Raw genomic sequence first — 27,792 nt, 5'->3', positions numbered from 1 at the left:
AGGGGAAAAAAAAGGATCAACCAACACTTGGAGGTAATAACCACACCGAGGTCTCCGTTCAACACACTTTCACAACACCAAAATGCATCAATGCTTGCAATTCACTTAGCAACATGTCCGCTATTCGTATTCTAAGACAGTATTAGGCACATTTTCTTAAAACTTATTATTTTAGCTACTATGCTTTGTCCCACAAACCAAAAACTTAAGACTACTATAGAACAAAAGCCTGGTTTTAATTTTCTGATATAATTTATAAATAACTTGAAGGTGTTTGGGATCAAGATTTTAAAGGATCACATTAGCTGGACTTGAGAAAGCAACTCTACACTATTTAAAGCTCAAGTAAGAAAAATACCATACAATACATACCTATATCATATGCAAGAAAGTCAGCAGAAAAACACTTTGCACCATTACTCAGGGAAGTATCATTATGAGTGTTGCCACCAAAAATGAGCATAGCTCCATTGATTAAGACAGCTGAATGAAGATACCTTGCAAAACCACTCTCCTTCAAAATAGTCCTGCAAAACATAAGAATAAAGTAATACATACTAACACTTGAAAAAGTACATACACATATCAAGAATAGATTAAAACAATATAAAATACAAGGAAAGTACTAAAGCTATTACTCAGTAAATATGATTTATGTATTCTGATTTTTCTAAGATTTCTAAGATTTCTGTTTCTAATTTTCTCTAAACAAATATATTTAGCATTCATTTAGAACATCACGCTTTTTTAAATTAAAAATAGTTTGTCAAATAATGTAGTCCAAGTAAATTATATCAAGTTTACATTCTTCAGAAGTGAAAAATTATATGGTAAATTTTACTCAAAACTGAATGAAAATCCATTTATATTATCACTTCCTAGTCTTTTATATTTTTAGCCATGTACGGTTTTTTGATGAAGAAATGCAATAAAGAATTCTTTAAAAGGCTAAAAGAATCTTTAGACCATCTTAAGTACTGGAAAAGGAGAAACTTTCTTTCTTTTTAATTAATTGAACACTAAGACCTAGAAAAGAAGTGGTAGAAGTCATTCTAGTTATGATGAAACACACTTGCACTGCTTCATTTAAAAAAAAAAAAAAAGAAAAAGAAAAGAAAAGAAAGAGAAAAAAAAAAACAACAAAAAACAGTCCATGCACACTGAGTCTTTGATTTCTCTTCATTCACTTCAGCCTGTGTCTGTGTGGTCTGCTTTGTGTCACAGCAATGACATGGGCCCAACATCACAGTTATAAAATGGCAGGTGTGGGGCTAGTAAACAGAACAGAATACAAACTTGATTCAATCACAGCAAATCAATCTTACCAACGGAGAGAGTAACCATTTGGGGGTTTTGCCAGCTTGAATTAGTTAAGTAGACCAGCTGTAAACATGTTTGTGAAGAGCCAATGAGATCACCAGTACAGAATATTATTCACATTCCCCTAATATTTAGGTAATCTAACAGCTTTCAAGTTTAGACTCTCACTTTCACTTGTGTTACTTCACACTGTTCACACCTATAATTAAACTGTTTTGTCGTTAATTTCCTGTAACAAACATACTGACCTGACAGCCTCTCCTTCTGATTGAATACTCCTCTCTCTCTTAAATCACGCCGATAACATTTGTTCGATATTTTTACATCATCATAGAGTTTGGAGGAGAGGGTTTAAAGAATATCTTACTGTTTTAACATAATTATGTAAATCAATCAAAGTGACAAGAGTTTGTATGTTTAAATAAGCTGAAAGGAAGGTCTTAGACTAAAGCTCTCATATTGTCACTTAAATAGATATCCTCCCACCCCCCCACCCCCCGAAAGTAACATCAAAGGAAATATCAAAGACTAAATGAAAGTAAATGAGGGTTTGGGTTTTTGGTTTGTTTGGTTGGTTTTTTTACTGCTTAAAAATGCAAAAATTCCTTAAAACCAGCAGCATGACACCAATGCACTTCTGGGTTTAACTCTTTTTTTTTTTTTTTTCCTTTTTTTTTTTCTTGTTACATGACTTGTGTTTTTGTTGTGTATTTCTGATTAATATACTTTGAAAATAGAGAGAAATCAGATAAATGCGGTTTTCTAACCAGGAATTAGTTTGATACAGAATACTTATGGTACCCAGCCAGGAAAATGTGATATTTGGTTTCAACTTAACAGCTAGCAACATACAAAATCAGGATTGACACGGAAATAGAATAAGACATTATTTTAACCATTATTTTCAACCAGTAACGGAGCAATATTGCTGCTACGAATTGAAAGAATTATACTAAGAAAATGTTGTCCTTACCCATTTGAACTATAGATTTGTCTTTTGTTCTACCAGTTTTCTACAGCTGCTACCTCCTAATTTGCATTAATTGCTGTACACTAGGCTCTATCTTGATTATCCTGCCTTGCAGCTGTCTACAAATAGTTGTCTTGATCACTAAAGGCCTAAAGAGCCATACACTGTTCCGGGAAAAACTAAGGACTCTCTCCTCTCCACAGCATATATAACAGCAATCCTCACAATTTTTTCTTTGAGCTACTCAACTTTTCTACCTGTCACTCAACTGCATTCCCCCGGCCCTGGTCCCCACATTGTACAGGGTTGTTTGTTTTTTTTTTTCCTCCTAACTTTTGGATATTGTGTGCTGAGTTTCATCCCTTTGGATAACAGTGATTTTTCCCCAAGATTCAGCAGAAGTGGAAGTGTAATAGAGACCAAGTTTGTTAATTTGGCCATGATTTTCACTACTCATTAGCATCACTGATGAGAACAATCTCCACAGCTCTCCAATACATATCAGCCCCATGCAAATTACGTGAGTCTCAGCACACTTCACACTGAATTCATTATCTATGCACATATATGTGTATCTGCAAACATCAGACCATGTTACCCACACCAATGCCAAGTGTTGCACAGAGCAGCATGATACTGTAATGGTGACAGAAATACCAGCAGGTGCTTCCACTGCTTCATACCATTATCTAAGCCCAGCACCACATTGCCCCTCAATTGCCAACTGCAGCAGGATGAAAGTAATGTAAAGCAACGGAAGTATTACAAACGCTGTAATTCTCCATCATGTATTAGAAATAGTGTTCACACTAGGAATTAAAATATCATAGAATCGCCCCCTCACATTCCAAGAAACGTAAAGCTTATGCCTAATTGATATGAAGAAATTAAAACCAACATGCCACTGAATAAAATAAGTAATCAGCTTTGCCTGCCAAGACAGCGAAGCGTATGAACCTCAGCCAGATCAGATAGAGAAACACAGAGTGAGCGAGTGCAAGAGAAAAACAGAGACAGTGAGGACAAGGAAATCCAAGTGTGAAAAAAGCTAAGTACATGGGCATGAGGATCACCTCTTCCTCACATCCCACCTCGCCAGTGACAGGTTCAGGCTTCGTAGCCTCACTGAGTGCTTTGAATACTGATTATAAGACGTCACAGATACAGTAAACGAAGATTTTATTACTATGTAAGTGTCATTACCACATCTTCTCAGTCAATTTTCAGTTCTATAGTACAATTGACTTCCAGTGTAATATTCATGAAACAAAAGAGTTAAGCTCCCTGCAAGCTACAGAAAATACTACATTAGTATAGAGCAGATAGAAGCACTTGTTACTAGCTTTATGTGAATAATGAATAAAAATATTCCAATAATTATTATTATATTGTTGAACAGACCTTCAAGGGATACAGTATCACTTTCTTCCAAGAACAGAGTACAGTAAGAGGGTAGTAAAATTCTAGCAATTTAAAAACACATTAAAAGGGACAAAAATCTATTGTAATAATGTTTTCTAGTGCCATGAGTTAGTGGCATTCAGAAATCAAGAGTAAAATCAAACCTATGTTTCCAACATCTGAGAGCAAGTCTTGTGTGCTTAAAGTTAAGCCATTAGTGCTCAATACAGCTATTAAATTGCAAGAATAAAGTGTTCCAAGAAATAGTTCTTGATCTCTAATCATCTCTAAGGTAAGAAAAAAATATGTAAGGCCACTTGCTATACATAACACATAAATAGCATTCATAAGTTACAATAAACTTGAGAGACAAGAACTGACAAAAATAGAAAAACGAAGAACATTAATAACTAAGGATCCCTATACAACACCAGGAATTTTCTCTCTTATTTCTGATAGATTTCTGAACAATAATAGAATCATTGAATCGTTAGGGCTGGAAGGGAGCTTTAAAGGTCATCTAGTCCAACCCCCCTGCAAGGAGCAGGGACATCTCCAACCAGATCAGGTTGCTCAGAGCCCCATCCAACCTGGCCTTGAATTTTTCCAGGGATGGGGCCTCCACCACCTCTCTGGGCAACCTATGCAGTGTTCCACCCCACTCAGTGTAAAAAGTTTTTTCCTTATATCCAGTCTGAATTTACCTCCCTCTGTTTTAAAACCATTGTCCCTCATCCTACCGCAACAGGCCCTGCTGAAGAGTTTCCCTCCATCTTTCCTATAAGCCCCCTTGAGGCACTGGAAGGCCACTATAAGGTCTCCCTGGAGCTTTCTCCTCTCCAGGCTGAACAGCCCCAAGTCCCTCAGCCTGTCCTTACAGGAAAGGTGCTCCAGCCCTCTGATCATCTTCGTGGCCTCCTCCAGACTCACTCCAAGAGGTCTATCTCCTTCTTATTTTGGGGGCTCCAGAACTGGATGCAGTACTCCAGGTGGGGTCTCACCAGGGCAGAATAGAGGAGCAGAATCCTCTCCCTCGACCTGCTGGCCACGTTTCTTTTGATACAGCCCAGGATGTGGCTGGCCTTCTGGGCTACAAACGCACATTGGCGGCTCACATTGAGCTTCTCATCCACCAGCACTCCCAAGTCCTTCCCCTCAGGGCTGCTCTCAATCTATTCTCCACCCAGCCTCTATCTGTACTTGGGATTACCTCGACCCATGTGTAGGACCTTGCACTTGGTCTAGTTGAACTTCATGAGGTTGGCACGGGCCCATCTCTCCAGCCTGTCAAGGTCCCTCTGGATGGCATCCCTCCCCTCCAGCTTGTCCACCGCACCACGTAGGTTGGTGTCACCAGCAAACTTGCTGAGGGTGCACTCTATCCCACTGTCTATGTCGCCAACAAAGATGTTAAACAGGGTCAATCCCAATATTCCAAGGAAGGCAACTCATCACCAGTCTCCATTTGAACATCAAGCCATTGACCATGACACTGAGTGCAGCCATCCAGCCAATTCCTTATCTTCAATTCCTAATCTTCCACAGTTTTTAGATTTCTCCACTTATTTATATAACAAGTAATTGAATGTGCATCAGCAGTATATTCATAGTATGTGGAAACAGTACGCATGTATTCTTTCTGCATGCTACTTACATCTGGATAGGAGAACCTTTCCTTAATTTGTGTAACGTGCAAAGCTTTCTCCTTGCCATTCCTTCGATATGTAGCTCCATGAAACCGCTGGTTGAAGTCTAATGCCTCACTGCAACTCTTCCATTTTGTTGCAGAAGATGTACTGTTCTTCAACATGCAAGGGATATGGAAGTGCCTACATGACTTTACTAGAACCTTAGTCTACCTTACTCTATGCTTACGTTTTCTTTTTCACTAAGAAGTAACTTAGTTTCCTACATTATAAATTGCACTTACCACGTCCGAGTATTAACTTCATATCTGTAAAGATCATCCACCAATCCATATTTATTGCCAGGTAATGCTTTATATCCACCATGGACATAAATGGATTTTGTCATTTCATCATAGACACTAGTATGGCCATATCCACCTTGCACAATTGCTCCTTTTGTTTCTGGTACGAGCCAAGAATTAGACCCTGGAACAAAGACATAGGTTTAAGGCTTACTATTGCTAACACACAATACTAGGAATTTTAAGTATATAAAGTCATTTTCACTATCATTATAAATGCAACAATAACTAGGGACTTGTTTTAAGAAGTAATTTAATACCAAGGGATCAAAATACCTGCAAATGGATAACATCAAAATACCTGCAAATGGATAACGACATTATTAGACTATTATCTGCTATTCTTGATTAAATCACAAATACATCATTGTTACAAACGGCAGGCTCATACTCTCATACTCTCCCAGGTATGAGTTCAGCACACACACAAAACAAAAAATAAAAACCCCAAATCTTTTGGAAAATCTGAAATTAAGAGTTACAATTAATTCTCTTTCAACCTTAACTTTTTCCCATCATAGATTCATAGATTTCTAATCACAGAGGTCTCCAAAATGCATCAGAGACAGCTGATGAGAATTCAGTGCTCCAGCTACTTCAGCTGCATTAGGAACATCTGTACTCAGTCATGGGGAAACTGTCTGAAGAAGCCTGGCAGAAACTGAACTTCTATGAGTTGAGAAGCATGTAACCATAAGGTAGCTCAAAGTACACATGGATATAGACAGACACTTTACTAGTAAACTGTAAAATTATTGAGCTAAAAATCAGTTTCCAACTACTGTTTCTTAGTTATTTAACTGCAAATATACCTACTCAATTGCCAAAAACTCATAAAATGATCATTTGATAGCAGCTCATTAAACTGGCACTTACAGTCACATTTTACATCACATCATTAATAACTGCACAGAGAAACCAAATAAAACCATTCACAATAGTTGTGACTCTTATGACTGAAGAGTAAAACAAAAGTGGAAACTATTTTACCATAGCAATAAAAAAATACAGAGAGGTTAAGAGATTTCTTGTTGCCTGTGGCCCTGAAATTTCCATTTTTTTCCCCTCCATTTTGGCAGCTGACGACATAAGCCACAAAAAAAGAGCAGGTCAGGAGGTACATGTTTCCTGTAGAAGCTAGTCTATTCAAGAGAGTCTATGATGATTAGGCAGCCAGCTCTATGGATGTGAAATGGAAGAAATAATTCACTTACAGCCTCTTGAAGATTATATCAGAAGAACAGAAAGTATGGACAAGAACGTCCAAAATGGAGCAGTCTCCTAATTCTTAACTTAAACTGGCTGCCATTATAAAGTTATTTATCCAAGACTAGCACACAACACCACACACCTTGGTTCACATGAAAGTCAGTTTAAATTCCACTTCAATTTTTATCTGGTATTACATAGGTAGTCCAAGATTACGTTTTTTTTCCCTCCAGATTCTTCTTTACAGTGAAAAGACTGAGGACATTCAGTTATTACTGTGGCTATTACACTTTCATTAGATGTTTTCCAGACACTGCCTATATAAGCAAGTTACTTTTCTCAGTAAAAAGTGCTTATAGCAAGTTATAAAGTATAGATTAAATTGGAAGACTTGTACCAATTTTTTTCTGTGTGTATGAATGCTAATATTTGTGTAACACACTATTTATATCTGACACATTTACATTATTTATATATAGAGTAATGGAACATTATTTGGGGGGGCGGGGGGGCGGGGCAGACACAAAAAAAGAAAATATTCCAGTAATGGGGGCTTCTACTTTTCATTTGTAATTTGACATTTTTCAACATCTGGGTAATCGTCTAGAGAATTCTACCACATAAAGTTTCTCTTTAAATGCTTAGGGAAATCACTATGATAACCTCAGGTAATTAAATCTGTTGGATACTAAACAGTTGGACACAGTTACAGGCTGCAATATTCTGGTCACCTTTGTCAAACAGAACCACACACTTTACGTCCAGCTTTACGGTGACCATTTCCAAGAGACTGATCAAGTGAAAGAAAAGAAAGAAGGGAGGCATCTGCAAAAAACATGTAAACAGAAAAAGAAATTACATCTGAGATAGAAGCTAAACTCAATTTAATGTACTGAAGCTGAGGGTATGAATCCTTTCCAAAATTCTGACAGACACAGCAAGTGAAAATGCAGGCTCCATAGCAAGGCATTTCAAACAAAGCTGGTTAGATGTTACCAAAGCAACCAGAGTGCTGACATTAAAGATCAGAGGGAGGAGAGAAGATCTGGACAATGACAGACCTTAATCTCGCCTCAGTAATACGCAAAGGTTTAAAACAAAGGTTTTTAAAATAAAACTATAACTAAAAATGTTGAAATAATGGCAAACTGTTTCACTGGGCAATACAAATGTACCAAACCATCTACATCACATTTACCTAAAAAACAATAATCTACAGAAGGAAGCGTAGGTGTTCTCCTTATCTGGGCTTCAGTAATGTCCTTACTCTAGTGTCACAATGTGAAACTGGTAAACAAGTCATTATAAAGGAATGAGATTTCGACACCAAAAAAGAAATAGCAATGAACAATGTTGAGAGGTGCTGAGATTACTAGGAAGACTTCTTAAGAAACAGAACGGGTGCATTTATGACACAGTCACAGATTTTAAATGTAATAATTGCAGAAATTTGGACACTATAAATCCACAGAGGTAGCAGAAAAACATGCAGAATGAACCATATGATCTTGGCTACTGGAAAAAATGGATCAAAATTCCACAATAACTTAAAGATATCGTGCACTGGAATTAGCAACACGAACTTCTATTAAATGGAAGCCTATTAGTTGATAATGACTGAAAAGAATGAGTAGGAGCACTGCTTCATCTGAGAAAGTCTATAAGGCATTAATGACTTTCTCATAGATGCAGTACAAATGTCATTTTACCAGATACCAAGTGAGGTGTTCCCAATAAAGTAGGATTAAGGTTTTTTAGTCAGGCAGCAGTGAAATCTCACCTAAAATATACCACAGGCTTTTCTAGTCATCCGTGTTCAAGAGTGATTAACTCCTTGTGGAAAAAGGTACAGAGATGAACTATTAGAATGACAGCAGAATAGATGAGGTTGCCTTAATTAGTCTTGCAAAAGGGAGGATTGGTATCTATAATTAAAAGATAATTCCAAAAAGGGAGACGAGCTGCTTACATTAAAAAATGTATCACCCAGAAAACAAGTTAATATAAACTCATAATTGATAAAGGTAGGCTATGAATTAGAAGATGCCTGGTCACTAAAATTATAACTAATTTTCCAATGGCATTGTGAACAAAACACAACCTGTTTAAGATCAATCCTCATATATTTTTTAAAGGAATTATAAAATATGGTGGTTACATTTTAAAAGCATTGATTTTTTTTATGGACAAGGTGATACATTACAGCCTTTTGCTCACATGAAATTAATCACATCCAAAGATGTAACATCATATCAAAGAACGCAAAACAAGTGAAATAAGAGACAAAATCTATTTCTTTCCTTTTTTTTCCAGTACATTTCTCTGTATGAAACTGATTAGGACGTCCAAATCAAGACAAAAATGAAAATTTGAGCAATAATAATTTTTAAATCAAAACAGAATAATTAAAATAGCATTTTAAGATTAAGTTGTTCCTAAAAAGATGTTTCAAAAAGAATTTTTTTTTAAATACACTAATAAATCCACTAAGAAATCCAAGGAAGGGTATATACATTGGCCTGATCTATCCTTACCACAATATAACCTTGGAACAGATTAGATAAAGAGAACAAAATGTTCAAGAAGCATCTCAGTGTGACATCTTAATTTCATTGCAGTGACAAAACTCAACTTTTTTTTTTTAGAAAAACTGAAGCTTATTCTAACATACAAAAGAAAGGAAACACATCTTACATCATTGGGCCGTGTCTTTCAACGCTATTTTAAATAAACACTTTTCATCAAAAGCAACCTATAATTGACTTCTAAAGTTGTAAAAAAAAAAAAAAAAAAAAAAAAAAAATTCAGCCTAAAAAAGAGATATGACGCGAATCTAAACCAACTTCTGTCTTCTAAGAAAATAAAGTCAAGTCACAGAAGACTTATTCAGAAGCTTCTTCATACATTAGAAGCTTTTACAAACCTCAGCTAAAACAAAACACCATTATTATATTCACCTTGAGACTCACATTGAGATTCTTAGAAGGTTTATGAGGTACTGCTAACCTAAAGGGAAATAAATTTCCCTGGGGAGTAACCCAGAAAAGTTTTATGGTTGAAGTTAGTAAAACCATTCACATAATTCCCATACCAGGATTTACTGGTTCCTCAAAAGTCGTAAGTCTAGGTATAGCAAGAAAGGACAACAGGAAGCTCTTCTGTTTCTGCATCAACCACCATATCCTTGGAGTAGAAATAAATTCCTGTACTTTTGAACGGTGAAAATCTGTCTGCAAACCATGTCCAATTTTTCCAGAACTTATTTAACTTTGATAGAAATTACTTTCTTCAATAATCAATGTCAGAGTAATTTTCAGACCATGCACACATGTGATTCACATGTATTGTAAATAGGAACTACATACCTACGTCAAAATCTAGGGAATCCACAAATAATTAAAACTTCTTTAGACATTTCTTGACCCAGACCCCATAGAAATCAGGGTCAGAAGGCTTTAACACCAGAATTCCACATATCACGTTAAGCAAAGTTCATTAACAGGACTGGATCACTAGAGGTTTCTTTCTATGCCTCTCTCTTTCAGTAGGCATCTGGTAAATGCTTGAAAAATAGCTTTCATTAGAACTAAAAACCATGGTTGATAACATTTAGAAAGAATAAAGCAGTATGATTTGAAAGGTTAAGGCATTGTACGTTTTAAAAGAAAGCAGAGACTGAGAAAATGAGACTCTAATTTTTCTTTCCGTAACGTCAGAAGCCCGTTTTTGTAATATGGTTTCTTTCCTATTCAGGTGGATTCACAGCAAAACTTCTACCACTTCCTATGTCTTTTAAGTTTGGATTCTGAGCTGCTGAAGTCCCCCCAAAAAAACTAGTTATCCTCAGTTCAAAACACCATCTGGAATTTTATGGTTAAAAATGATCCTACAGCTGCAAAACTGTAAATGCTACAGCTGACACAGAATTGGGGAAAATTTGCCACAAAATTCATTTAGGTTAGAGGGGAGGGAAAGGAGGGAGATGCAATGAAGTAAAATGAAACATGAATTACCCACAGTAGAAATGGTTCATTTACAGCCTATAGACCCCGTTCTGCTAAGCACTGCATGCACCAATGATCCTTCATCACGTGAGCAGACCCACCAAACTCAATGGGTTTCCACAGTAATACCCTACATCGTTACAAGTTTACTTTACAATTGATGCAAGTGACAAAAAAGAAACTAAATTTCTCACTAGCGTGTGATAAAATTATCATCTCAGAAAGGAGACATAAAAACTTTAGAATAATTCAGACATATAATATCTGCTAGAGAAATAAGTGCTTTCTCCTACTCTAAGCTTATCGCCACACTACGTTTCAACACAACAATTACTGCGTGGAACTTCTGGTTTCAGCCTTTACCCTCTTTGGGATACCACAGCCATGTGCACAATAACACATAGCCAAAGCCATTACACTCTAAACGTATGAAATGCTACTGCTTAACAGGATACTTGATCTACATAATTCAAAGGAAAAAATATGAGGTTTTATTTATTTTGCAAAATACATGTTTTTCTTTCTGAAAACAGGAGTGTTCTCCACTTAAAAAAAAAAAAACAGAATTTTTTTTTTTTAGTAGTACATGATAAAAATTATTTGAAAGCAACTTACTGATGGAGTATTCTTGTACAATGCTTGTGTATCCATATATGGCAGAATATCCAAAAATGATAATCATAACCACATCTCTGCTGTCCAGCTCTACTATGTGTGCTGAATGACCTTCAACAGCATATTGTTGGCCATGTACGAGTACTGCAGGAGTTCTGGTACTCCATGTTTGACTGTGTATGTTGAAAATCCACAGCTCATCAGTAACATTACCATTATTTGTTTCAATTTTGCCTCCATACATGTAGATGTCTTCCTGTAAAAATTGGAAGGGAGAGAATAGAAAGCAAATAATGGATTACAGAAAGATAACATCTCAACTCCATACTTCTGTGCTGTGTAATGTTTCATAACTGAACACTGACTTAGATCTTCACATTTAACTAATACTACATTAACCAGCTCAATAGCAGACACTAATCCCAGATAATGGTGCTTAAACTAAACCAATGATAATAAGGAGACTATTTCTCTGAAAAATAAACCCAGCCATAACAATGACACCAAAATAAATCTCAACCAGATTACTTCAAGCAGAAAAACTTTAATTATGTGGCTCTTCTAATTCATACCACAGCATTCTATTTAAAAAAAAAAAAAACTAAACAGAAAGGATACTATATTGTTTTCTTAAGGAACAGTTCACAGAACTAAAATGTGATTTTCTACACACTCAGTCTGTAGGGATTTCATTCAGCGCATGCACAAGAGAGCACATCCTCTATTAACAGCAAAGTAACTTCAGTCCTGAGAAACTTCACAGTCATCAGAGCACAGAGAAAAGGGACAACGTGTGTATAGCATCCTCTTGGGTACACAGGCTAAAATCAAACCCCATAGGGGGTTACTCTGAGTTCTTTTAAAGGGAAGCAAAACAGATTTTTCCAGTCTTCATGAACCACATAACTAAAAGAGCAATGCCATCTCTTTTGACAAGTAATGATTTATTTAAATATTAACTAAAAGGAAATCCTATTAAATCTCAACCTTCATCTAGAGTGGCAGACCACGGTATAAAAAGTCACAGAACAAATTCCAGCTTGTTGGCTTCACAGACTGGCTCAAGGACAGTTTATCCTGGACAGAAAAAAACTCCCTCTGGTTCTGAGAATGATACTCAGTCTTTGCTAGGACATACCAGAAACATATACATTCTGCATCCCATCTGCATGGTGTTTGTACAGTTGGCAGTTGTCTTTTGCATACTACAATGTAACATTCTAGAGTTTAACCTAAATCTAATTTTACCTGGTTAAAAAAAAAAAAAGGCTGCAGGCTTAGCACATTTGGCAATGTTTTGCTGGGCATGGAATACTGAAAATTTGAAAATTCAAATTTTTTTTGTATAATGAGCTGACAGGATCTAAATAGAAATATAAACTGCATGGAATTAACATTATACACTTCAAGAAATACAAACAGAAACGGGCAGGGATGTAAAATATAGATTATCAGTAGAATGACAGTCTATTTAGCCCAGCAAAACAAAGGCTTGGGAGGGTTCTAACACTGTCTATGTACCTACAGTGGATGGTAAACAGAGTTCTGGACCACAAGAAAAACTTCCTGATTACTCAGAAACATTAGTCAGTAAACAATTGACCAAACTGTTTGATCTGTCTTCAAGAGTACACTTGAAATTTCTGCAAGATTTTAAACTATTTTTTCATTGAGGAGGTAAATATTTCTTGACTTAGAATTTAAAGCTGCTCCTATGCGATGACACTCTCTTACAGATGAGTTTGGACTGGTGGTGTTTGAACAAAAGATGTTCGCATCCTTCAGCATGAATTTGTAGTAGGATTAGATATATGTATCTGAACCCACACTTTTCCTATGAGATAAACAACATTTCTAAGAGCTTGGTGAAGTCCCACAAAAGCTGTAAGAAGACAGTACGCTGATCCAAATGAATGGTTTTGTCCTGGTTTGCAGGTTTGAATAAATATTCTTCTTAAAAGGACTGTATACGGCTCATTCATCACACTCCCACGTAGATCTCATAAGGCAAATCAGCATTGCTAACATAGTAGACTATTTATTTATTTTTAAATGCAGATAACAGACTACAGCAGAAAGAGGGAGCTAATTAGGGAGTTGCAGGTGCTGTATAACAGTATTTGAAAAAAGATTTCTGACACTGAATAAAAGACACTAGACAAAAAAAAGGTGACCTAAAGAGCTCCATGAACTTCGAAATGATTACTCAGCTGACAGTAAGAAAGTTACCCTCACAGTTCTGCCTAAATGATTCCAAGTTCAGATAAAAGAACACTTTTGTGAGAAGCAATCTTCATAAATGACACAGCAGATCCTGTACAGAAGACTATTCACAGAGAAAACAACAAGAAGGTCATGACAATTGCTTTATCAACCACAAAAACATATTTAAGTAAGCTTTGCTGAGGGCTGTTTGAAAACCAGGAAGCTCCTAGTACTGCTGAAAAACACTTTAAAAGTTAGTGATGATCAGCTGAACATGCAGAAAGGCAGGTTCACAGACCGAAGTCAGTGGAAGAAATGCAGAATTTTAAAATATTTATACAGGAAAAAGCAACATCCTAGGCACATAAAGGTGGACAGTTATCTGAAGATATTAGGAAGAGACTGTAGGAAGCAATCAAGTGCAAACAGTCCTGAGCAGCTTAAGGATTGTGAAATAAAATAAGGAATCCTCTTATAAACTTATACCATCTTAATAATTTACTTATAAACTAAGTATAAATCAAGTTATATGCTAAAGGTGAGGCTTTCTGACAGACACAATACACAAGATAGATTTCAAGAGTGCTAGGACACAAGAACTGCTGACCTTTAAATTAATAAAGAATACTAGGTATTTGTTTATAAGACAGTATACCACAAAAGGAATGAGATTAAAAACAACAATAATTTTTTAACAGAGTCCTTGTGAAATTAGTGAGGAAAAAGTGTCAAGAATCTGGCTCAGACGAAAGATGTTAAAAACTGTACTCTTCTGTCCAGAGTAGGGACAAGACCAAGATGCAGACTGCCCAAGGAACAGGTAACTAAACAGGGAGATAAGCACCAAGAAGACGTAAGACATCCAGCACACTCATATTTTAAAACTTTCACATCTCACATCAAAAGCAACACTTTTAATCACACTGGCAGATAGTGAATGTGAGTTATTTACTCAATAAATTAATTGGTAATTTCAGATATATTACTTAATATTAATAAAATTACCTAAGAAGTTACAGACACCTTTTAAAATCTTGTGGTTTTTAAATGAAAAATTCATATAAATATTGCCATATGCAAATTGAAGTATAAAAGTATACTGAACTTGTAATTCAGAGCTCCTGTTTAGTAGGGAATTCCAGCAAAAAATGATAAATTTATTGCTGTAAACCACGCAGGTAGGCAGCTCACTCATTCACAACATTCCCATCAACATCAACATCAGTTGGATTCTTGGCAACTGTTCAGGTGCAAGCCAACAAAATAGCTCCTATTAGTTTCAGTGAACCCAAAACTTTACAACTCAAATCACCTTTTTTTCCCTAGAAAAAAAATTATTTCAGTAGAAATTTTTGATGAACTATAATGACAAAGAAAGATGACAAAAGGTATCTGACCTGTAAATAGCTGACTGCATATTGAGCAGAGCGGATGACAGCGAATGCAGGAATAAGACCAAAGCCAGGATTTGAACAAAACACATTAAGGTGTTAAATCACATTTCTCAAGAGAAGAAAACATTTCTTTGATCTAGTATTTCTCTTATAGAGTAATGATTGACACAAATATTTCAGCTAGCCAAAATGGAAACCAGAGAATAGATCAAATACAGGAGAAAGTCAACTGCCACAATTTGGAAAGCTTGTTGAAGGAATTAAGACAATTTAAAGCAGTAAAGTTGTTCTTAATTTCTTCGCCTTGTTGATATCATCATCATCTTTGGGGAATGTGTTTTTTAAATAACCAAATAATTCAAGTAAAATTAAATGCCTGGTGGAAGAGTGTAAAAAAAAAGAGGGAGTCAGTGTTATCCAGTGAACAGATAGGTGATAGGCATAAACTGGATTACAAGAAACCCAATTTAAATATAAGAAAAAAACATTTACTTTTACAGTAAGGATGGTCAAAGACTGAAACAGGTTGCTTGGAGACATGGAATTGAATATCCTTGCAGATACTGAAAACCCAACTGGACAATGTCTGGAGCAACCTGCTGTAGCTGACCCTGCCCTGAGTAGAGAGGCTGGTCAAAATGATCTCCAAAGGTCCTTTCCAGTCTGAACTATTCTTTGTGATCCCATGAAAACAAATCTCTGGAGAGCCTCTTCCTTATTTAATTTTCTATTACAAACAGTAACGAAAATAAGCCATTGGATGATCATGAATGACATCCAAACAGTGAAAGCAAAAATACTTTTCTTAAAAAAAAAACAAAACCCAAACTTTGCAAATTTACTTAGTGTCACTAAACAGATGACACAGGAAAGATCTATAGAGTTCTGGTAAATTAAAATTAGCTTAACAGTCTGAATTCTATAGTTTAAGGGCAGAATTGTTTTAGAAATCCAAAAGATAATAAAATCTTTGAGTGTGCATTTATCCTTAGAGTTATAGTAACAAAGAAAGTCAGGATCTACATGAAATCATTAATTTCTGTAAATTCATAAAGGCTCCAAATCCAAAAATAAATCCTCCTTTAAGTGAGTAATCATAAATTAACATGGTGATTTATGCATTCAAAGTTTCATAAAAATCTACAAAGTAACCCAGAGAATTTCCACAAGATAGGTAAACAAATATTTGATTTCAATAGAGGTAAAAAGATTTTTTTTTTAAAAAATGACAAAAATGACCATTGATCCAGTATGGTTTACTTCAGCTGTCTCACATTCCTGAGTTCCATGTCAGCTGTGTACTTGATAATTCCTGAAAAATCATGCCCCAACAATATCAACAATTTTTTGCATAGTAATTTTAAGAAGACTTCAAATCCCTTCAGAGGAGCTTTTTACAGTGAGCAAAAACCTAAAACAGAGCAAGGAAGTTACCCAACAAGATTACCAGAACAGCAAGTAAGAGCACCCACTTGTCTGATAAGTCCTAGTCACCAGACTATAGAGTATACCAAAGTAACTCTTCTACACACTCCACACTGAATTCCAAACAGATGGCCAAAATAGTAGTTCTTTTGACTATGGACAGGCTCTTTTCCCTACACCATATCTCAGTGTTAATGTTGATTTTATATTTCATAGAAATGCAGTAATTCAAGACTTTTCTAAAACTTGTCATTTTTATTCTTTAGATTTTGCAATTTTTCTTTTCTCCTAGAAGAACAATACCTATCAGCTGTTCTAACTGTACTTGGGAATGCTACACTGTTATGCAAATCCTGCCTGCATTTCCAAAGAATCTTATCTGCTAGTTACCACACAAAAAAAAAAAAAAAAAAAAAAAAAAAAGGCGTAAACGAAATGCAATAAGGGGGTAATTTATAAGCCATTTCTAATGAATTGGAAGTAAATTAATCATGTTGAAATAACTACATAATCTTCATCTTGTACTTCTTAACTATCTGATGATTGCATAGAAAAGTTTCTCTCTCAGAAAGAAGTTTTCTGCCTTAATTCTTATATAAATCAAATTTGTTCCTGAAAATTTTGCCAAAGAAATGCTACTTTCAAACCACATGAGGAACAGTCATTCTCCATTTCTTGAAACAAGACTATCAACCTGTTTCCCTCCCATAGACTATACCCATGAATTGGTATATAAATTAACTTTATGTAAAGTAACAGGACTCAAAATTTCATCAGAACTTTTGTTCTCTGTACTTACCTAAATTTTCCAAGTGTTTAGTCAAATCCGTACATCATTAGGAAACTTTGGTAATTTTTTTTTTCAAGGAAAATGTAAGCCTTAAAATTCATCTGCTATTAATTCATCCATCGCAAGCCTCTTTTCTGCATTCAGTATGTGCCACCTGGTTTAGGACTGTCTAAACCCTCCTCTTCCTTTCCCCGGATCGTTACCTCCTTTAATACGGTAACATCAACATGTTATATCAAAAGAAAAAAAATGTGAATCATCATCATCTTTATTGATGTCATAATCCTCCCATTACACCAGGACTGACAGACCGGAAAGCAGTCTTCACTGAACTCTTCCTCCTGCAGCCTGTTTTATTATTCTTCACTTACTGTCGAACTACAGCCTCACTGAATAAGAACTCGAGTAAGAACTCAAATAAGAACCCGCTATGTTACACAAGGAGTGTGTTATAATCTAAGCCTCTCAACAAGACCAAATTCAAGTTCAAGAGGGAACATACTGCAGCAATTTGTACATCAGGAGGTTAGGCCTCATCAAGAACGCTGTCACTTTATTTCTTCATTATTTCCACAGTTTTCCACATTGTTGCTGGCTACAGTATTAATTCATTGAACGATTCAATTAAGCCAGTTCCTACATATCTTAAACACCAATAACTTTTTCCTGGGCTACAGTGGCATTCAAAACAAAGGACAGGAAAAAAGGTAGTGTGCTTTTGGCAAAAGAACAAAACTTACTTGTTTATATGAACATTCCTACATTTAAAGAAAACTAGGCTGAAGAAAAGCATGCAAATAAAACTATGCAACAGACCTTTAAAACCGCTGAATGTATAACCTGGAATTTTAGCAGAGATGTCTGTCTGATCCTTTGTACATTTAATATGTGGATTAAACATATTGGAAGGAAGGCAAAAGTAATGAAGACTGCACAGAGAAGTATTAACTAGGCATCTACTTTTAGATCTGCTAAACATAAAAGCCGATCATGCTGAGACTTCAACTTTCACACCAATTAGAATATAACGTTGAAACAAGGAATGAAAACTATCGCACTTTTACATAAAGGAACCAATCTCTTGATGAGTAAGGTCCACTTAATTGAAGAGTAACTCTGAATAGGCTTTTATCCAGACTACATGCAAAAAGTGTATGACAGTTCATCTTACCCACATCTCATATACTTCCAAGTTCTGCTAATCAGAATTATAAAGATGCGTAAGATGTAACTGTAACTTCAAGTCATAAACTTGAAAAAAAAAATAAACCCACAACAACAACAACAACCCAAACCAAACACCAACGATACAGCTTGGTGATACAATCTGCTAATAACTATTAACAGAATAGTTAAAGACTGTTACATTCCTAGTGCTGTTCAAAATTATACTACAATAGCTAACAAAAATAGGCATATAAAAGAATAACAATAAACCTACTGGTGAAAGATTTTTATCTCACTCATATTAAAGGAGAAAGTTTTTACTCTTTTTTGTTTTGTTAAAACTAGCTTTTGATTACACTAATAAAAAAGTACCAGATGAGATATACAGACTCAACATCAATATCAATTAATTTGAAAAAGTAATAAAAACAATTACTCTTTTCTAATAAAGCTTTAAAATTGGAAGTAACATTCATAAAACTCAAATGAGTCAAATTAAATTTGACTACATATAAAATGGTCCATATACTGGAAAACATCTTAACAATTACTACATCAGCCTGTCCGTTTGCTTCATCCCTGTTGCCCTTCTCAAAGGAAACAAATCTCAGTGCCCAGTCATCCTTCCTCTGTCTTGAGACAGTTTAATTTTGAGGTCAAAATTTCAAGGTGACACAACCACAAGTTCACTACCAAGTAAACTCCCAGCAGTGACCATGTACTCATTCCATATGCAACTCCCTTTCTATTTTATTCCAAGGATCTGGTATTTTTCAATTACTATCCAATTCCTTATCTAGTCACTGTTTAGCAAAGCTATATGTACCTACTTAAAAAAAAATCTCACAAGCCATTTCCTCCAGTCTCTTTATAATCCTATTTCTTATAGAAATTATTTCTAAGTATGTTGACATTTTTTAGTGGCAAGATGCCAGGAACTATATATTATCTTTGAGATACAGGAGATTCAATTGCCAGCAGATACAGGTAGCACCTTTCCAATAACCAGTCTGAAGATGCACTGAAGGTAATGCTATCTAACAGTTTAGTTGGTCTAAAAGCAAGAGCACTTCTATACTTTCTCCTCTATAAATGCATAATAAGTCTCAGTTACTTGTTATAACTATACATCAGTGGGAGTCTTCTGATCTTTTTTTTTATTTTTTCAGAATAAAGAAGTACAGTACTTGAATTTGAACTAAAGAAGCTTTCTGAGGGAAATGGGCGCAGTAACTTATTTCATTCTCCAGAGTCAATTATATCGCTTCAATTTACCTCACACCACACAATCAGGCAATACTAGCTCTGTGCTCTCACTCTGGTCTAGCGCTAGGCTTTGAAATCTCAGGAGCTCAAGTCAAAAACTTAATCTAATTTCTTCTTTGTGGATATTTTTTCTCCTCTCAACTATAAAGGAAATGTTACACAATGACTAGTACACAGCTCAAAGCTGCCATCTCTAGGTGTTACCTTCTACTACTCTTCACACCAAATTATTTTTGGGTTTTTTTTTCAGGAGACTAAACGCTTGAAAGGGAAAATATCAAGAGTTTATCCTAACAAGTTAATTTAAGAAATTATTTCAAACAGATGTACTTTTTCACTTGAAATTTCTTCAGCTTACACTATCACCTCCTTTTGGCCCATGTAAATTTTTCATATTTGACATAATCACTAGTACAAGGAACATATTAGTTAATTGAAATGAGTGGTGCTGTGTTCATTATTAGTGAATTCTAATTACTAATCAACTTGTCTTTGACAACAACAGCAGCTTCCTCACCACACACTTGCTTGTAGCTTCCATTAAGACTAACAAGAGTTACATTTCCTCGCTGAGATCCAAAAAGATATCTGAATTAATACAGCTCTATTATATTTAATATTTGCTGGTAAAAGTATCTCTAAAACAGCTACCCTTTAGTCTGGAATAGCTCAAGAAAATACTAGCACTGTCAAATAAAAAGGCTAAATGATATTTTAAGCCTTTATTCTGGACTGCTAAATGATACATTACTTGAATGTTTCCCAACTAAAAGGTCCAAATTCTACAAGAACTGTAATAATCAAAGATACTGGTCAGAAAGATCTGACCTTCAAAGAACAGGTAATGCATTAGCAATGTATCAGGGAACTGACGAGAAGGAAAGCAATTTTGTAGTTGATGTTAGGGCATGCACAGAATCTAGTTCTTATTACTACTGAAAAACACCTCTACAATATAAACCATGCCAGGTACAGATTCAGCATCTCTGGAAGAGCAACAGATGCCAGGAAAAGAAAAATTAAGCAAAGGCGGGGGAAAAATCTATCCACACCTACAATTCTGCTTAACTTCAAAAGGACCGCTATATAAAAGGAAGACCGATCATAAAAAGAAAACTAAAAGGATAAAATCTGTAATGACAATACGAAGCCATTTTAAGGACATCTGCTCAGACCATATGAATGCTTCCTAAAAAAATGCATAAAATTTCCCCTTATAAATAACAAAATAAACAAAGCTTAACTTAACAGTAGGATAATGGAAACTACCAGAAGAAATAGTATACTTCAAAATAAAAGTTCAGAAACTTCAGCATATTAAAATACAGAAATACATAAACGCAAGCCATGAAGCAGTTTAATGAGCTGCCTGCAAAATTTATATATGAAGTACTAATACCTCATTTTTCAAATGCATTAGAAATACAGCCAACTAGATAATTTGTGGTGCCAACACACAGTCTGAAGGAGTATTCTGAGAAGATAAAGCCATAGCAATAAAATGAACTTAATTTTCCCCTGCGACTTCTTCATGGTAGACTTTACAGATACTTCCATAGCAAAAATTAATTACAGAAGTTTATAGTAAAAAAAAAAAAAAAAAAAAAAAAAAAAATTAGCCACAAGTCACCAGGATCAGTCTGAGGGAATTTAAGAACAAAACATTTGACTCCTGTCTGTAGTGTGTAACTCCCTCCTCAACAATGTGTCAATACTAAGAGACTGAAAAGCAACAGGCAGAAAGGAGAGAATTCAGTGAATGCATGGATAAGACAGACTGAGGAAAAGTCTAACAACTTTTGAAAACAGAAGTTATATCTTGCAAGGCATTGGATTTCCTGAAAGAATTAAAGGTTTGCTTGATACAGTTATTTGGAATTTCCAAAAGAGGCTTGATAACGTTCCTCCTTAAAGAAACTGAGCTGCTCTGGGACAAGCAAGGCAGATAACACAAGGGTAAATAACCTGATGAGGAAAAGTTTGGGAAAAAAAATACTCACTTCTAAAATCAATAGAGGTCATTAGTAGTGTCCCAGAGATCTACAATTGGGATTTTTTTGTTAAACATTCTTAGAAACAATCTGGCACAGGGATGAATGAAAAAATTAATTTTTTTTTTCTTTTACATTACTACATTACTCAAAATAGCTGAGACAATGGTCAAAGGCAAAGAATTGCACAAGAGTCTTGTAATACTGAATGTGCAATACAATGACAAATAAAAGGGTAAATAGTTCATGTAGATATCCATGAAGTGATGCATAAAAATAAAAAACAATTTTAAGTCTGTACAAATGGTGGTGGGTTTTGCATTGATTGGAATGAGATTTTGAGGTTATAATTGATAGTTCAGTGAAAATACCAGTTCAAAGCCAACAGATTTTCAAAAAGCTAAAATACTATAAAGAATTAATAGGGGAAAATTTTAGACCATTAATCCTAAGACATCAATCTCTGAGGTACCAATACACCAGAGACAGTGATTCTCCCTGTCTCAGAAGGGATATAACAGAACAAGGAGAGGTACTAAAAATAATAAACCAAATCAACGCATGTTTCTTATTGTCAGAGTCTTTAGGGCTTTAACAGGCCTTAATCACCCTGAACAGACTCACCCAGGGCTCAGCCATGGGCCCTCAGTCCCTCACTGCTTGCAATCCTGCCTCCTGGATGGACCCGGACCTGCGCTGTAGGTAGCTCGTCTCCTGGACAGACCCCTCAGGCACACGTTGTAGGCTTCTCTCCAGTCCCATCTCTGGCCATGCCTCCTCCTTCTCCTGACTGGACTCCCTGGACATGGGTCATCAGTTGCTGCATCTGAGGCTGTCAAAGGACCCTGCTACCAGTACCTGGCTCTGCCCGCTGCGCTCAGCCGCTGCAGATGGTGTTTGCTCAGCAAGGGCACTGCCCATGTGGAGGTCACCCTTGGCTCCCAGCTCTCCTTCTATTACCACAATTTCAATTATATAAAGCACTTTCATAGGGGGGTTTAGCTCTGAGGGTTTATGGTTAGCTAACAAGTGACTTAGATGTATTACACAATTTTTGGGAAAAGATTATGCAATAGATTTAAATACTGAAGAAGACACTAATAAAAAATGCTTAGGGACTAGAAATTAAATTATCCTCAAAATCTATGGTCATGATGAATCATTTTAAGATCACTAACAATACACACAAAGGCATTAATTAAATCAGATGCTGAAGAGTCCAAACCTGATACAAAGCAAGAGTGTGTCCGTATCTCTGGAGTGGCCCTTTGGATACAGGTACTACATTCCATATACTGCTTTCCAAATTGTAGCTAGAAGAGAAATAGAGAAGTAAACATTTTCTACCTGCAGAGAATTAGGGACTTTTATATTTGAACTAACTTCTGCTTAGCACAGCGTGCACACTTGATGTCATTGTTCTTTATCTGACATGGTAATTCGTTAGCAGCAGTAACACAATCACTTAACTGTTACAACAGTGTACTAACTATTGATAGTGTACTAAATGTTCATCAATGAGAACAAAAGTAGCTCTTTCAAGGACCCATCAACAATCTCAAAAAATGTGACTAAAACATCACCAGACTTACAAGAAAGTTATGAAACCAGATTGCTAAGTGCATTGTTATCTGTCACATAAAAAAAACAAATATTCAACACTAAATGGCTTATGCCACAATCTTTTGCATTACTTCAAAAACGTACGGTTGAGCACCCTCTAAGCTGTATGGATTATTTAAATTCCCATTAAATTTTAATTAAAAATTAATCCATTAACAAATTATAACACCACAAGATAGAAGAGAGGTAAAAAGAAGATGACGACGGATAGAAAACGAAATCACCAAAGATGATGGGATTTGTTTTGGATTATTGCAAAGGTGTGGAAGAAAACAATAAGTAGACAAAAATAGAATAAACGTGCTAATAAACATGCCGTAATACTTCCATTTACTGCATTTAAGGCCTGTATATACAAGCCACCATATAAACTATCACAATATGAAAAAAGGAAATACAGACGACATCTAATCCTACTAGCAGGTCACCAATGGGCTAAGTACATGCATTAAATACAAGTCTCCTATAATTATAAGTTAACTTCAATAATGCAAATAGCATTCTAGATGTACTCTCTGAAAAATATCAGCACACAGATTTTTTTTTTTTACTGTTTTATCACTAGAAGTATTTTTATATTTATATATTTATATATATTTATATATATATTGTTTTCCAGCAAAGTACAGCGACAGTTTTCACAAAACTGAAATTACACATTAGTATCACACATAGATTAATGTCACCCATATTTTCACTTTTTCTAATCATAAGGAAGTTATAAGCATAAAATAACAGCATTAATTAAAAAATAAATCTAAAAATACAGAAAACTTCCAGCTAAATTACAGGATAGAGGCTACCTCCCTGGTAAATCTGTTTTCCCTAAGCCACATCAGAAAGGACATGACAAAGGAGAAACCACTTACTTCAACACCATCTGGAACGAACTGTAGTTAAAAGTGTATCCACCAATCACCCACATGAACTTCCCGTGCAGGACCGCCTTATGGGAAGCCCGGCCCACCGAAGGGCTGAATGGCTTTACGTTTGGTAGAATCCAGTAAGACTCCGTAGAAGGAACGTTCAAAGAACAATCTGGACCTGTTTTGTAAACAAATGCGCAATTTGTACAATCTGTTAGACAGAGATGTTAAAGCCAATAAAGCAGAAACAGGGGAGGCTTAATTACAGATGTCAGTATTGCTCATTCTGATAAAATACAGTATACACTTTTATGTTTAACAGATGCTCAACGAAAAAACTGTCAGCAAGGGACGTCAGTCAAATTGAAAGCGCTAGATTAGCTCAAATAATAATGATATATTTCAGCATTCTTCTCAGAAAACATACTGTATGAGTCACAAATTGAAAGAAAGGCATAATGCATCATATTTTTAGATGCTGTATAGGTCTAAAAATGCACAGCACAGTATACACCGTGCAATACCTCTGGAGAAAGATTAAACTGCATTTGAAATAACTAGAGTAAGCTTATATCAAAGCAAATAAAATTACAGTAAATTAAGCTACAAAATAGATTACACTATAGTAAATCTTGGGAATCAAAATTTGGCCTTTGCCAATGCCGTTCTGCATTGTCTTTCAAGAGTAAAACACACTGTAAAGTGCTTTATAAATAGAATTATTTGAATGTTTACATTTTATAAAATCTTATAGATCATTCTACAAAGCTACCGAAACTCACAACTATATATTATTTTGGAACATATTTTAGCCAATTAGCCAAAAAGATAGCAAAATGCATGATTTTTTCAGTTATTTTATAATTAAAATAATGATTTTTTTTCATTTTTTCTGTAATAATCAAAATGTGATCCCTTCATCATTATTTTATGCTCTAGATGTTGGAAGAAATTTAAAATCTTATTATTTAAAACCTGAATATATTCAGAACTTTGCTAAAAAAAAAAAAAAAAAAAAAAAAAAAAAAGACAACATATGCATTATTTGCCTTTTGTCAGTAACTGTACAGTATTACTGACTGGCTTTATTCCTAGATAGGAAACGCTGAATTTTTAGGACACCAGTGTGTTCTACTTAAAGCATCATCGATCATGGAATTGAAGTTTTTATCATCAATGATGGCATCCAGATACTATATGATAACTAAATTATTTCTGTAATTTGATGTTGATACTATAAAGCAATGTTATGTCCCTCTCAGCCTAACTGGGGTAAATAATTCTCTCAAGTTACTGAACATTATTAAAAACCAAAGCTGTTCAAGTCAGACTGCACATAATATTCTTTGGAATCTCACAATAAAGAGAAAAAAAAAAAAAACCTAGTCTGAATCCCAGTGTCACACGTTACATCAATTTTTTTAAGAACGTTGCAGGGGAAACCTGCTATGTTTCTGTTTCTACCAGACAAATCTGTAGAAACTATAAGAATGGACAGAATTAATCAATAGATAGATAATTGCCATCTACTTGTAAAAATCAATATAAATCAGTATAGCTTCTGTAAAGAGGAAGTCTGTCTTCCAAACCTATTAACATTCTTTGAGGAAATCAAGATGGGTGATCCAATTGATGCACTGACATGGACTTTCACAAGGCTCTTAACAAAACTCTCACAAAAGACTTTTAAGGAAATTTGATTGTCATAACAAGGGAATTAAGGTCTTCGCATGGCTAAATAATTGACTGTAAATAGAAATAGGAGACAGGATTGAACAGCCACTTCTTACACGAAGGGAAGTCACCCATGGATTCCCACAAAGATTTCTGCTGGTACCCAAGATATTCAACTTACAGCTTTAATGATCCCAAAAGAGGCCGAACAGCAAAGAAAGTCTGCTGTTACAGGCAATTAATGGAGGTCAGAAAAAAATAAGTTCAGCCTTTGAAGAACCACAGAACAAGTTCTTGTCTGACTGTGTGACTAAGCAATAACGTTACACATAAAATTCAACATAGCTTACATAGTCTTACATTTGTCTATGTTCTAGCTTGACTAAAAAGATTATAGCCTCTTAGCTAACCATCACCAGTCAATAGTAAAGTCTCAGCTTAAGATAATTTATTACCATATCACCCCAACACTCAAACAGTCAAAAAACCAAATCATGTTAAGAACAGAGAACACCATTACCCCACTCTATAAATCAGTGGTTAGTCCACACTTAGAGAACTGAGCCCTCTACTCAAACAGGAAAAAAAGTGAAGAAAAGACTGGAAAAGCATTTAGAAAAGAGAGTCATTGAATTTTTATTTAATAAGAAATTTACATGAAGACATTAATTTTAAAACATATTATCCTTGTGGGGAAAGGGGAGATTAAGTTTTTCCAATGTGTATTATTTTTATTTCCAGAGACCTCGTTACACTTCACACTTACTGCTTATACACAATGACAAGTCAGATCTCCTGTACCTAACCAGGTATCAACTTTTCCTAGTACTCCATAGAAGAATTACGTCCACTTGTATCCAAATTACCTTCCATTCATTAAATGGAGACACTCAATTCCCATTTTTTCATTACGCCTTCTACCCAGAAAAGATTTACAGTGTTTGAATGAGGTCTAATGAGAGTATGAACAATTCAGTATATTATTTCTTAAGCATTAATAATACATACTGTAACAGAACTGTAACCTCAGCAAGATTCTGATCTGGTAAATCCCTGCAGGAAACACCTAATTTGAATCTAAAAGTGTTTAAAAATAAACAATTGATCAAGTATTCTTTGATCAGGGAAGAACTTAAAGTTAGGAAATCGGTGCCTCCAGTCAGAAAATCAAAACACATTCGTGTACTGTATTGCAGCTCCCATTCTTGCACTGACATGCCGTGGTAAACAGTGTCCCCTGGTGGCAAATAACGAATAAAACACACAAACTACTCGCATGTCAATTGCTTTGAGATTTCATTTCTGGAGGAGACAGGAAACTGCAAGAATTCATGTAAAAAATCCAAAATATATTCAAATTACATTGACTGTATTAAAGCGAGGACAAGCAAAAGCTTTGCATACAAAGTTCACAAAGCAAAAGTCTTAACACCGCTGTTAACCAGATCAGTGATTGAAAGAACGTAGCAGACAATTTTCTTGCATCTAGCGTTTCGTTGCTGGTCGACACTGAACAACAGGAAAGGTGCGATAGAGAAGAGAAAAAACCATGCACCCGGGTCCTGGTCTGGCACGGAGGAAGGACGCATTCTAAGGAAGCAGACCTGAACTCAGGAGCTTGAAAGTAGCAGGTCCTCCATTGTTTTCTCCGAACACGTTAATACTCTGTGCAAGAGGCACACGTGCATTGCAGTGCCATCAGTCGGCACTGTCACCAGAAGAGGCACTCCCAGCCTCTCCTCACTGCTCACTCTCCAGTTCACATCGCTACTGGCACCAGTTTTCACATGGCTGCACAGTGAACCAGACAAGGGAATGCATCCAGGTCAACACTTGCTTATATTTTTAGCCAGGCTAGCTGTTAATCTGCATACCTTCCCTT

At 35.5% G+C, this 27,792-nt stretch overlaps 1 protein-coding gene across 1 annotated transcript in view; it reads right to left on the bottom strand.

Moving 5' to 3' along the window:
• Window positions 1-27,792, bottom strand: part of ATRNL1 (attractin like 1) — a 490,222-nt gene that overhangs the window by 407,758 nt on the left and 54,672 nt on the right. The window contains exons 6-10 of the mRNA XM_086752524.1: window positions 24,240-24,414; window positions 22,973-23,060; window positions 11,510-11,765; window positions 5,622-5,805; window positions 373-527 (exon numbers count right to left, since the gene is read on the bottom strand). Coding sequence (XP_086608650.1) covers window positions 373-527; window positions 5,622-5,805; window positions 11,510-11,765; window positions 22,973-23,060; window positions 24,240-24,414 — 858 coding nt within the window. The remainder of the gene's footprint in view (window positions 1-372; window positions 528-5,621; window positions 5,806-11,509; window positions 11,766-22,972; window positions 23,061-24,239; window positions 24,415-27,792) is intronic.

This window comes from Chlamydotis macqueenii, chromosome 7, assembly GCF_036417535.1.
Source record: "Chlamydotis macqueenii isolate bChlMac1 chromosome 7, bChlMac1.mat, whole genome shotgun sequence".
In the NCBI taxonomy this organism is placed as follows: domain Eukaryota; kingdom Metazoa; phylum Chordata; class Aves; order Otidiformes; family Otididae; genus Chlamydotis; species Chlamydotis macqueenii.
This window is presented reverse-complemented; position numbering and strand designations above follow the sequence as displayed.